The following is a 13,758-nucleotide window of genomic DNA, read 5'->3' on the forward strand; positions in this document are numbered from 1 at the left end:
CAGATCAATGGATCAGTTTGGATTAGAACATTATGGTGCTGAAGTAATTGATTTACATACAAAACTAAGACCTGATTTGGAGGAACACCCCTGGAGACAGGAGAAGCAATTTGTGACACACTAAAGAGATCTGGAAACAAGGGGTTTGCCTCAAAATTGGTCTGCTCAAACCTTTGAATTGTATTCATTAAATTAAGCTCTATCGATAGGGAGCCTGGATAGCTCAGTAGACAAATGCATTGTAATTTAACTCCAGCTGTCTGTAATTAGTAAGTTCAAATCTCACCAGGCTCAAGGTTGACTCAGCCTTCCATCCTTTCTAAGGTACGTAAATTGAGGACCCAGTTTGTGGGGGCAATAAGCTGACTTTGTAAAATATACAACAGTATGAAGGCTATTGCTTAATGCATTGTAACCCTGAGTCTCCAGAGATCATTTGGCAAAATATGGGTGGAGTTATTGGGGAATTCAAGCTATTGTAGATGAACTTTTAAAAAGCTATGGTTGTATTGGGATATATCCTTTAGCAACATCAATTATAAACAAATGTTTGATTTGTAAAGAGGTGAATGAACAAGCTGTCAGGAAACAACAGATGGGTGGGAGACCACCAGCTTTAAGACCATTTCAATGTATTCATGTGGATTTTACAGAGTTACCAAAAGTGGGGAGAGTAAAATATTTATTAGTCATAGTGAACCACCTCACAGGGTGGGTTGAAGCTTTTCTCTGCAGTAATGATACAGCAACAGTGGTGTCAAGAGTTTTACCCTACCTAGAAAGATTATCATTATATGAACTGTTGTTTGGAGTAGTTTTCACTACAGGAAGCATATGCATTAATTCCCTGGAAACCAGAGACAAAGTATTGAAACAATATGTGTATAAATTGTCCAGATATTTTAAAGTTTTTAGGAAACAAGGACTATTAGCCCAAACACCACCTTTGAAGTTTCCAGTCCACAAATTCCACCACGATGATTGGATGTTGATCTGGAGCTGGAAGGAAGTTAAACCCCAAGTGAAAGGGCCCATGCCAGTCCCAAAGGAGTGGAAGGTGGAATCTCACCAAGGAGATCCATTGAAGTTGACGATCCGAAGAACCCAAGGGACTGGTGGGCAGTAACCAGTGGGAATAGCGTTCTTCATCATCTGGACTATTTTTGTATTTTTTTCTTTCTTAGGATTGAGTGGTTGCCTATGCTGTTTCCCAACTGAAGAGGACTACAACTGATCAGATTCCTTTGCGCACTCTCCCAGATGTATTGGTTTTGTAATTGTGCTTTTAAGACCTTAGAAGGAAGATCCTGGATCCACTGGATGAAACTGAAGCCTGCAGACCAGAGTGATCCGGTCACATACCAGGTAACAGGCCATTGGTGCAGAAGTTCAAGAAGAATACACCCTGCTGAGTCCTACCGGCAACGGACTCTCAACGCATGGTGGTGATCGTCAGCCTTGCTGAACCACCCCGGAAGCTGGTTCCCCACGCACAGCCGAAGCTTGGAACGGAGGAAGACAGCATTCCATGACTGTAGTTTGTAATGTAAAATCCATTAACTGTAATAGAATCCAGTGTGCACTACTTAAAGATACTCATGCTAGAGGAAGATTGGGTGTGGGGACTCTGGGCAACAGCTACTTTAGCCCTTCTGTTGGTATTGTTTTAATACGATTGATATTGCCCTACCCCAAGTTACGCATATCCCTAACCCTCTTCCTGACGTGGTGAATTTGTAAACTACGGGTCTTGCACTCTTAAGGCCTTGTGGGTGTTCAAGAAATCCCCCTTGTCCCTATAGAAGGAATTAAAGATGTCAAGAATCCCAGGGGAACTAACAGCATCAGGACACTGAATGGGGACACTTTGGGTCAAGTCCACTCCCGCCAACAACGTGGTATTAGAAGGTGGGGGGAAGCCTTAGACCTAAACCAACTCCTAGACCTGGGATCAAGAGTTTAACAATCCCGGTAGAGGAGAGAATAGAAAAGGAGAACAGACCCCTGCAACAATTGAAAAGAGGAGATTGCATATCAGGGATACTGGAATTGGGTCGAAACCTTGTTAAAGCATAGGGTCACCTTCCCTGTGTGTAAAGAGACATCAGAAACCTGGTAGGCCTATAGGATCCCTGACAAAAGAACAATGTCCATCAGAAGTGTACCTTGGTCCTAGAATGAACATTAGGGATGTAAAACTAACCAAAGATCTTTTTCCTTCTGCACACCACTCACTTTCTCATCACCACCAACTGCCATCATCACAAGATGGGGAGGGTGGAAGAGGTCCTGGAAGGTATCCAAGGAAAGGTGCACCAGTCTGTTCCAGCCCCCTCGCTTCACAATCTGGCTCTCCATTAGGTCCAACACAGGTTTATGTGTCTTCTTTCCCCCTGGAATACTACCTCCCGGTATCTTTTTGAAGGACCAATCCTCAGAGATAAACAAAAGGACCCTTCACTAGAAGTCCCATTGCAACCACTGGCAGGGATGTTTGTGGCAGGGACTTTGGGGGTCTGGACTAATGAAAACTACCGTAGGATCCATGCTTTCTCCATAAACATAGGAGGTATGTGTGTACTTTTGGGAGAAGACTGTTGTTTCTATATGAATAAATCAGGGATGGTCAGAGAAATTGCTAAGGAATTGCAGGATAGGGCATCCAAGATAAGTAAGAGGTTACAAACAACTGACATGTGGTTTTCTTGGTTGCCTGGATCCGGGTGGATTAATATGGCTGTGGCAGGCCTAGCTTTTATTCCTTGTGCAATCCCTATGCTGAAACAGCTATCAATAAGAGCAGTAAAGGAGATACAAATTGAAAAGGAACTAGCTTTGACAGAACATTTTCTTAATCAACTTGGTCCCTATCCTGTGGAAGAACATAAAGATTCTGAGGCAGACCCATATGAGGAAATGGAACCTGTAGAAAGAGGGAGAGAATCTCCCCAAGAATCAAGAGAGTAAAAATAATCAAGAACTACCTATCCTTTACCTTTATTAATTATATTTTGTTAGACCCTATATATGGTAGATTTGTTTATTGGAACCTTGTATATTCAGAAGTTAAACTTATAAGAGAATAGTGAAAGTTTCTGCATTGAAAAACTTTCAAAGGGGGGAATAATGTAAATGAAGCGGGCTCTGATAGATGACCACTGGATAACTTTCTATTCACTCTGTTCTAAAGGCAGGAAATGCATCCGGTTGGAAAAATTACAAACTCAGCCAAAATCCTTTTGATACCTCTAGGAGGCCTCTAAGTTGTCAGAAGATAGGAACATTCTAATGACATACAGCTTAAAGCTTGGTTAGGTCAAGGGGATCCACATGAGTTAAAAGTCATCTATCAACAGAAGATAATTTGAATCTATGCTCCAGTAATTTACAGAAGAATTATGATTGTTTGGCAAGAATAATATAAAACTTTAGTAATTAGGAAATGTCAATTAAATATAACAAATGTATATGACCATATAAACTGCTGAGTTAACAGAATGCTTTGTCTTAGAAGTGTATAAAACCATTGTAACAGAGTTCTCTCCTTGTTCAAAGCTTCATGTATAAAACTGGCTCTGAACCTTGCGCAATACACTGTCTCTGACTAACCTAGGAATGTTGTTTGGTCTCATCATTCCACAACAATCTTATGAGGATTGATAGGTCCTTATTACTGGTTTGTACCTTGACTCTGATTCTGTGTTCAGCTCTTTGCATGGACTATAAAGGAACCTATTGTTTTTATCAGATGATGAAAACAATATTACATCATAAACTCCACTCTTTTTATTGACATGTGCAATGACATGATTCATATATAGGAGGGACAGAACTTGAATTGAAACATTGCAATATTATTTTCATCATTCTGAACTCCCTGACACACATATGGTACATACCCCATGAATGCTGCTGGCCTCTTGGTTCTAACCAAGCACTGGTTTCAAGCCACTTCAAATATCATTCATTCTATCCAAATATACTTCAGAAACATTCTTGGGACTAAAACTGAAATCCACTAAACCTTAGATTTAGTTTTCCATAACTTTTGCAATTACAAATCTACATGTATAGATGTACTGTAAACTTATAATTATATAATTTAAATTATGAATAGATTTTTTGTGTTTCTGAGATTCAATTTGTTGTTAAATTGTTGTTAAACAATTGATAACTGTTCCTGGGAAGCTTCAAGGTCTCTCTAGCCTTTATTTGTATTTATTGTTATATGTTTTATGGTTGTATTGTATTTATTGTTATATGTTTCAAGCTTCTTCAGCATTAAATTAGATTAGAACAGAAAAATTTAGAACACTTTTAGACCAAAATTTAGGACACAAAATTTAGAACAACAATTTACACTAAATTTACAGTGTAAATTAGAACAGATAGCCACCTAGATAAGCACAAAGTTATATAAAGCATTCTTCCATGCTATTTCTAGTTTTTAAACTATGATCAGTTCCAACATACAGAAACTTCCTACTTAAAGAAAAAAAAACACCTTCTAAAGGGCTTTATGCCACCAAAATCAATTTTACAAAGCAGTTACAAAAGTTTTCATGTAAGCATGGAACAACAATACAGCACATCTGTGCCAAACTTGTACTTTACAGATAACTGGCTATTTGGAAAGAAGGTAGCTTTTCAGCCTTTTGCAGCCTTTTTCATATATGTATGTTCCTGTGTGATTAAGGGCATTGAAGATTGGACTTTCAGCAAGTTACTGAATGGATAACTTGCATGAATAAAAGGCACTCCATTGTCACACTACTACACCAATTGGAAGCCAGACCTGTGCTAGAGTTCAAGGTGCAAGACTCTATTCTATTTCCATTGAATTTAATGTAAGACAAACTATATCCCACAGTATTGTAAGAGGTCTTGAACCCATTCTGGTAAATTCCAAAAGAAAACCAACTTTTGTTGGTCATCATTGTTGATTGACAATAACTGTCAGGACTAATGCCTGCAGTTTTCTTGGCGTTGTTTTTAGAAGTGCCTGCTTCCTAGGGATAAAGAGAATGACTGGTCCAAGGTCACCCACCTTAGGGGGAACTAGAACTCATGGTCGTTTCTAGCCTGATGCCTAACCACTACATCAAACTGAGTCTTTTGAAAAATAACTCTCATCTCTCTCATACACCCACATACACATAAACCCTAAAAGCCCTATCATTCTGATTCAGAGAACTCCATTCTTTCTAATAACAGAATAACAGAGTTGGAAGGGACCTTGGAGGTCTTCTAGTGCAACCCTCTGCTTAGGCAGGAAACCCTACACCACTTCAGACAAATGGTTATCTAATCTCTTCTTAAAAGCTTCCAGTGTTGGAGCATTTACAACTTCTGGAGACAAGTTGTTCCATTGATTAATTGTTCTAACTGTCAGAAAATGTTTCCTTTGTTCTAAGTTGCTTCTCTCCTTGATTAGTTTCCACCCATTGCTTCTTGTTCTACCTTCAGCTGCTTTGGAGAATAGTTTGACTCCCACTTCTTTGTGGCAGCCCCTGAGATATTGGAACACTGCTATCATGTCACCCCTAGTCCTTCTTTTCATAAGACTAGACATATCCATTTCCAGCAACTGTTCTTTATATGTTTTAGCCTCAAGTCCCCTAATCATCTTTGTTGCTCTTCTCTGCACTCTTTCTAGTCTTTGTCCTTCTGACAACTGCAAATCTTGACCCCATTTAGTAAACATTCACTGCCCAATAGGTTCTCTATCTGTTTCAAAAATGCTACTTTGTCTGCCTGCAGTGAAGGAATTTGGGGAACCAAGACTAATGACCCCATTGCTCTTATATGCTTGCTTTGGTACCTTCTCGGCAGCTTTCCTTGCAAATCAGCTACTGGAAGAGGCCCCCAGACAGGTGCAATAACATGGCCGTGCCTCTTCCAGCTACTGCAAGATAAGGCTGAAAAGAGTGCAGTTCCAGAAAGGCAAAAAAACCCTCCCTCAAGTCTAAAAAAAAACAGACATATCAAAAGTATCTGTGTAATGGTAACAGCAACAATAAGGTTTGCTGTTTGTTTTTCCCAACTCCACAGCCAAAGCTCCATTCTAAAACCAAAACAATAGCTATTCCTACTTACATTATCTCCTCTTACTCCAGGCTGTCCAGGCTCACCTGATTCTCCTCTAGGGCCTTCTCTACCCTTTAACCACAAAGAGAAGAAAGAAGAGTTCACTAGCTCATATTTTCCAGTACCACTTATTACATTTGCAGATATCATCCCAGAGTCATTGTTTGGTGTTCACTATCTAGGTCTGTAACCATGTTCATAGTAGTAAAGTGGAAAGGAAAAAGGTTTTAAATCATTTAACTTTAAGCTGGGTTACAGTTTTGTATTTGGTGCCCTTGAGACAGATAGATGGGCGGTAGTCAGTCTCTCTGTGTAAATAATGCATTTATTTATCATATAATCATTAACTCACAGGACTTGGCAAAAGGTTTGAAGGTTGCTGACAATGCTGTATAGCAATTTTCCCCTCTTTCAGATGCATTGACCCCTATATATTGGAAAATCACCAGCAATAAATTCTGGGAGTTGTGGTCTCAAGACATCTGGGCAGTAGAGAAAGCTGCCCATAATTGCATTCAACACAGAATTCAGTTTACCCTTTGGCCTGAATAGCCCTTTTGTCCATGTGATCCTGGAAATCCTTGTTCTCCCTAGACCCCAAAAGAAAAGGACAGTAACTCAGTAATCTCATGAAACATGTTTCTTAAAAAGATCTGGATTAGAGATGATCTGGAAACCTTTAATCTTTTCTTTAAGTGGCTTTTACAAAGTATTCATTAGATTGTTACAAATTTAAACAGATGATTGGTTTTGTGGTTTTATTGAAACTGTTTTGTGACTTAATTCAATTCTGCATTTATTCAGACATTATGTGGATCTTTAAATCATCTACATAAAAATGGGCTCATCAAAATGTTCTGACCTAGAAACCAGGATGACTTTGGTCCAGTAATGTTTTCACAATCCAATCTACTTCACAAGGTTGTTTTTATGGAGAAAATAGGAGAAGGAAGAAATATTATGTATGTTTACCTTCTTAGTTATTTATAAAACACACACAAACACATACACACATACACTGTATGTACTGTATGTATGTATGTATGTATGTATGTATGTATGTATGTATGTATAGGATAAAAATTTATTGGATAAATACCTCATGTCCATCAATACCATCAACCCCGGAATTACCAGCTTCACCCTGTTGGAGAAAATGTAAGCCATATTTATTATGAAATTCTTTGTTACTTTTGCAGCATCAAATGAGAAGCCCTCCATTCATGACACATTCTTTTTTCTCCCTTCCTTTGATTATAGCTATGTATCCTCAAAGGCCTGATAAACCAGCACTGACTTACATAATGTTAGATACAACCAAATAGTTCTGATGAGATTCTGCTAACCTAAATAATAATAACCATCAGCATTGACAAATTTATTTTTAGTCAATTGCAAAAGGCAGCTTTACTTGGAACAGTTTACAGCCAGCAACAACATGTGTAACACCATCAAACATCAACATCTGCCTATCCAGATCCTTGGGAAGAACTTGATAGGCAGTTTAATGAAAAGAAGGACTAGGGGAGACATGATAGCAATGTTCCAATATCTCAGGGGCTGCCACAAAGAAGAGGGAGTCAAGCTATTCCCCAAAGCACCTGACGATAGGACAAGAAGCAATGGGTTGAAACCAGTGGTGAAATCTAAAATTTGTTACTACGGGTTCTATGGGTATGGCTTGATGGTGGTGGTGGGGGTAATGTAACTGGGTGGGCGTGGCCAATTTTTTTTAAACCATTTTTTCTACTTGTTGAAGGAGTGGGAACAGTTTATATTGAAGGGATTGGCGATATTGAGGGAGTACTGTTTGTACCACAGATAACCAATAACTTTTTTTTTTAAATTTGATTTATATGCCGCCCTTCTCCGGAGACTCAGGGCGGCTTACAATGCGTTAAGCAATAGCCTTCATTCTTTTCTATATTTTATACAAAGTCAGCTTATTGCCCCCACAAACTGGGTCCTCATTTCACCTACCTTAGAAAGGATGGAAGGCTGAGTCAACCTTGAGCCTTGGAGAGATTCGAACCAGCAGAAATTGCAGGCAGCTGTGTTAATAACAGGGTGCACTAAACCACTGTACTATCAAGGCTCTTATGCTACTTGCTGAGTAGCACAAAGTTATGCAGGGAAAATGGTATTAATATTAAACTCAAGGAAACTGGTGGTTATGTGACAAAACAAAATGTTATTGTTGCTAGTTTAAAACTGTTTAATGATTTGCCATACCTAATCCCACTTGTTAAACCCAAGGCTCTAGAGCAGTGGAGCAACGGGCAGAAGGAAGCCAGAGCGCAGATAGATGAAATGACTACCCAAAATGTTATTGAATCTCAAACATCTCAAGGTAACAAAAAGGTCAGTGAAAAAGAGCCCTCTAAGGGAAAACCACTTCATAGTAAGTGCGCTCATATCTTACACAGAAAGCTAGGGCATTTCAGTTTCCAGGTAATTGACAAGATGCCCCTATTTACTGAGGGTTTAGACCTTAAAAAATGTAAAGCACATTTGTAAAAAAAAATGCTTTCACAAGGCTCTGATGATCCCAGCTGAGTTGCCTGATCGGCAGAGGCTTTTTTTCTTTTAAATGCTTCTGAAAATCAGGCAACTCATCTTGGATCATCAGAGGCATTTAAAAGAAAAAAAGTCTCTGCAGATCAGGCAACTCAGCGGGATTGTCAGAGACTTTTAAAAGAAAAAATGCCTCTAACGATCAGGCAACTCAGCTTGAATCGTCAGAGACATTTAAAAGAAAAAAAGTCTTTGATGATCCCAGCTGAGCCGCGCGATCATCAGAGGCTTTTTTTTTTACTTTTAAAAGCATTTTTTCAGCCCAAGAGGTTGTAGAAAAAATGCTTTTAAAAATAAAAAAAACACCTCTGATGATCGTGCGGCTCAGCTGGGCATGGGGGGCGGGCAGGGATTTTTGCTACCGGTTCTCCAAACCACCCGCCTCCATCGCTACCAGATCAGGCAATCCAGTCCAAACCGGGAGCATTTCACCCCTGGTAAAAACTAATCAAGGAGAGAAGCAACCTAGAACTAAGAAGAAATTTCCTGACACTTAGAACAATTAATCAGTGGAACAACTTGCCTCCAGAAGTTGTGAATGCTCCAACACTGGAAGTTTTTAAGAAGATATTGGATAGCCATTTGTCTGAAGTGATGTAGGGTTTCCTGCCTAAGCAGGGGGTTGGACTAGAAGACCTCCAAGGTCCCTTCCAACTCTGTTATTCTGTTAAGGCAGACAAATCCAGCCTGAACATCTGGCTGACTGTGCAACAAACCATGAATAATACTATACTGATAAAGAAAAGAGAAGTAATAGTCCTACTCAAATTAAGCCACTTTCATCTAATAATTCTGTGCCACTTTGAGAGTAAGTCTAGACCTTCATGATTCCATGATTTCATCACTATATTTGACAGCTTCACTCTCACATTATCTCCTAAGTCTTTCAAGAGTAATGTGACTTGGTGATTCCGTAACTCACACTCATATGAACGATTTCATATGACAAACAATATGAAAGACGAGAAAGGAAAAGAGGTGTTACAATGAAGTAGTTTTTTACCTCGTTCACAGAGGTTAAGAGGGAAAGACAGTTTCTCAAGACTGAGGTGAAAGCGTAATTTTGTTCATTCCTTGTTCTCAGCATTGCAAGATAGCGGAAGTGGGGAAAAAAAGATAAAAGTTTCCCATCGTGTCCAAATCTAGGCGGTGGTGTTCACCTCTGTTTCTTAGCCAAGGGAGCCAGCATTGTCTGTGGCTGGCATGACTATATGCCGAGGTGCATGGAATGCTGTTACCTTCCCACTCAAGTGATACTTTTGCATGCTTTTGAACTGCTACCAGTGGTGGGTTGCTACCAGTTCACCCCAGATTGGGCAAACTGTTAGTGGCAGTAGGAGGCTCTGGCCACCCACCCGAACGCTTCTGAGCATGCATATGAGTGAACTGGTAGCGATGGGTTTTAAAACCCACCCCTGGCTAGATAGGCAGGAGCTGGGCAAGAACAGGGGCTCACCCTATCACATAGTATTTGGGTCTCAAATTGCCAACCTTCTAGAGATAAGCCCAGCATCTTAACTGCTAGACCACCACATCCCATACAGCAGAAGTAAAGGGGATGACAAACCCTATTTAGACTGATTTTGAAGGATGAGAAACTTTGGAGATACCCTTATGTAATGCTTTAGACTGCTAAAAGTCCATACCTAGCAACTACAAAATAGTAATAATAATCAAAGTAAATCTTTAAGCCATATCTTTTGAAGAAAGCAGTTTGTTTCTCTATTTTAATGTTTTTTTTTAAATAATTGCCTACCTTTTTTCCTCTATATCCTCTTACTCCCTGAAATGCAGAAAAAACTGGGTGTTACACAGAAGAAATTCAAACGTTCTGAAACGTATTTCCAAATATAGAGTATTTTTCTGCACTAGAAATTCTAGATAACCAGAAATGCAAATCAGTATTCAGGTGACGGGATCAGTAGATTTTTTTTCTATACTGCCTTACAGTATAGTGATACTTTAAATGCTCATTCCTAGCAATTGTTCACTTCACATTAGGAACTTGACAGCTTCTTTCCCATTTTTGATTGCTTAGAGAAGCACAGAAAGCAATGCATTTCTTACTACCCATAAAGTTCCTACCGATTTTTAATCTGAAGTTTTTATGTGCAAAAATGCTTCCCCTACCTAGGAGATGAGCATTCGTTGTATTCAAAACCCTGTGGACAAGGGTATCATATACCAAGCATATTTGTTGGGTGGGGAAAAAAATGTCCAACTCTGGTTTTGGTAGGAGCCAGCAACTCTAGCTGACAAATTAGAGCAGTTGAGTCATGTGTGAAGTTTCTATCTTGTTATATTCTTTTTGTTATTGTCACTACAGCTGGTGTTTAATCTTCCTTTTTTGAGAGAAGATCATCTTTCTCATCTTCTCAGGAACAACTTTCTTTTGATAAATATAAATATAATTTATTGAATAAAATGCACACATTATAACATGGGAGTCATCAGGTGTGGTCAAAATGTTTCAAAGGTAGCCACAATAGTGCAATTCAATCTCTGCTTGATTTTTTTTTAATGGGCATCACATAAATAGAGTTTCAAACACATCATTGTGGCCACTTTCTGGATTTTTTTGAAGGATACCTTGCAGGGATGTCAAACTGGCAGCCCATGGGCCAGATGCATCACATGCAGGCCCACAGAGGGGAAAAAACATCACAATACATCTCATGATGGCAACATGACATTGCGAGCTTGACACCCGTGCCTTACAGATACGCATGCATTCTCGTTTCTCAAAGTAGAAGACAACTATGAAATCATTCAAAAAGTAACAAGCATACCGTACAACCACACCAAGCAAACATATAACCACACAATCACACCAAGATGGTAAAATATGAAATCATGTAAAGTGTAATTCACAAGAACACCTAAGACTCTGGGTGATCCCTCTGGAAAAGGTTTGAAAACTTGCCTTGGGACCTCTAGCACCAGTACATCCAACTTCTCCTTGTGTTCCATTAGTACCCATCAGACCACGACTTCCCTAAGGGAAAAGAAAAAAGTGAAAAATCAGAAAATCTGCCCTTTGAATATGCTTAATGCCTTAGATACAATTGTCTTCGTTTTGAAGGATATATTGTTTATGTCTCTAATTGATATTTCTGAAAATTACTGAGTTATCTCCTGGCTACATGCTGTGAAATGCCTTTGCTGAATCAGGCACTTTCAAACCTAACAATGATAACTAAGTAATGTAAGATTAACTTATGAGATATGTAGACAAATATTACCAAACATTAATTCTGTAATACTATAGTGACATTTAGATTGTGAACTCATTCTTCAAATTTGAAAAAAGAAGGCAAATTTACTGTCTTTTCAAAATGGTGGAAGAACTAGTTATTCAAGATGCATGGTGAGAGATACATCCCAAAGAAAATCAATATTCATTTCATTCAAATAGACACATGTCTTGGTCAAGAATAGATATGATATGGATGACAGCGGAACTAAAAGCCAACATGCAAGAAATAAGTATAGAAATAAGTAATTGGGCAGATCATAACATGATAAAAGTTATATGGAAAGGACAAAAAAGAAAACCAAGATGGGTGATGAACCAAGAAATATTAAAAGAAAAGGAATTTATTCAATTTTTGGAAAGAGAACTAGACTTCTTTAAAGAAAATAGAAAAGAAGAAACATCACTAGAAAATGTATGGGATACAGCTAAGGCATATATTACAGGATTAACTATAACATACAGAGGAAAACAGAATAAAGAAAAAGACAAAATCAAAGGACATTAGAAGAATATAAGAGATTAGAGACAGAACTACAAAAAGATCCACAAAAAAGAATATAAAGAATCAAATGGACTTAACGAAGCATAAGTTGAATTTAAAATATCTTTATCTATTAAAACTAGCATGGAAAATTAAAAGTGTCAAACAAAATTTCTTTGAGAATGCAAATAAACCAGGAAGATGGCTGGTGTATAAATTGAAAAAAGAAAAAGAAATTGATACATAAACTAGTGGACAATGAAGGTAATTTTCACCATCAAAATGAAGCCTTCCCTGGACCCGGCTGAATTAGCCAACTACCGTCCGGTCTCCAACCTTCGTTTTGTGGCGAAGGTTGTTGAGAGCGTGGTGGCACGACAGCTTCCCCGACACCTGGATGAAGCTATCTATCTGGACCCATGCCAGTCGGGCTTCAGGCAGGGGTACAGCACAGAAACGGCATTGGTCACGTTGGTGGAGGGCTCGGGACAGGGGTTGCTCCTCTGTCCTAATCCTATTAGATCTCTCAGAGGCTTTTGATACCATCGACCATGCTGCAGCGGTTGAGGGGGTTAGGAATAGGGGGCACCATTTTGCGGTGGTTCTCCTCCTTCCTCTCTGACCGCTCGCAGTTTGTGTTGGCAGGGGGGCAGAGGTCAACCTCGAGGCACCTTGCATGGGGAGTGCCGCAAGGGTCGGTCCTCTCGCCCCTTCTGTTCAACATTTATGTGAAGCCGCTGGATGAGATCATCCGTGGTTTTGGGGTGAAGTGTCATCTGTACACTGATGATACTCAGCTGTACATCTCCACCCCAGATCACCCCAACGATGCCCTTGATGTGATGTCTCGCTGCCTGGAGGCTGTGCGGGTCTGGATTGGGAGAAACAGGCACAGACTCAACCCCTCCAAGGCTGAGTGGCTGTGGCTTCCGGCGTCCCGATATAGTTAGCAGGTGCCATCGCTGACTATTGGGGGTGAATCTTTGCCCCCCCACAGAGAGGGCTCGCAATCTGGATGTCCTCCTGGATGCACGGCTGTCTTTAGAAGAGCATATGACGGCGGTGGCCAGGGGGGGCTTTTATCAGGTTCACCTGATTCGCCAGTTGCAGCCCTTTCTGGACTGGGACGCCTTGCACACGGTCACTCATGCCCTTGTCACCTCCCAGCTGGACTATTGTAATCTCTCTACATGGGGCTCCCCTTGAAGAGTACTCGGAGGCTCCAACTGGTCCAGAATGCGGCCGCGCGGGTGGTTATGGGCGCAACTCATTGTGCCCATGTGACACCCCTCCTGCGCGAGCTGCACTGGCTCCCAGTGGTCTTCCGGGTGCGATTCAAGGTGCTGGTCACCACCTTTAA

General features: G+C 40.0%; 1 protein-coding gene across 3 annotated transcripts in view; it reads right to left on the bottom strand.

Annotated features, from left to right (window-relative positions):
- The window catches only part of LOC117656046 (collagen alpha-4(VI) chain-like), a 184,349-nt gene that overhangs the window by 83,396 nt on the left and 87,195 nt on the right, over positions 1-13,758 (bottom strand). For all 3 annotated transcript variants that reach the window (XM_087894216.1, XM_060683019.2, XM_087894217.1), the window contains exons 18-22: positions 11,585-11,656; positions 10,418-10,444; positions 7,187-7,231; positions 6,624-6,677; positions 6,097-6,159 (exon numbers count right to left, since the gene is read on the bottom strand). In XM_087894216.1, coding sequence (XP_087750342.1) covers positions 6,097-6,159; positions 6,624-6,677; positions 7,187-7,231; positions 10,418-10,444; positions 11,585-11,656 — 261 coding nt within the window. The remainder of the gene's footprint in view (positions 1-6,096; positions 6,160-6,623; positions 6,678-7,186; positions 7,232-10,417; positions 10,445-11,584; positions 11,657-13,758) is intronic.

The sequence above is a fragment of the Pantherophis guttatus genome, chromosome 4 (assembly GCF_059756535.1).
Source record: "Pantherophis guttatus breed Tessera chromosome 4, ASM5975653v1, whole genome shotgun sequence".
NCBI lineage: Eukaryota > Metazoa > Chordata > Lepidosauria > Squamata > Colubridae > Pantherophis > Pantherophis guttatus.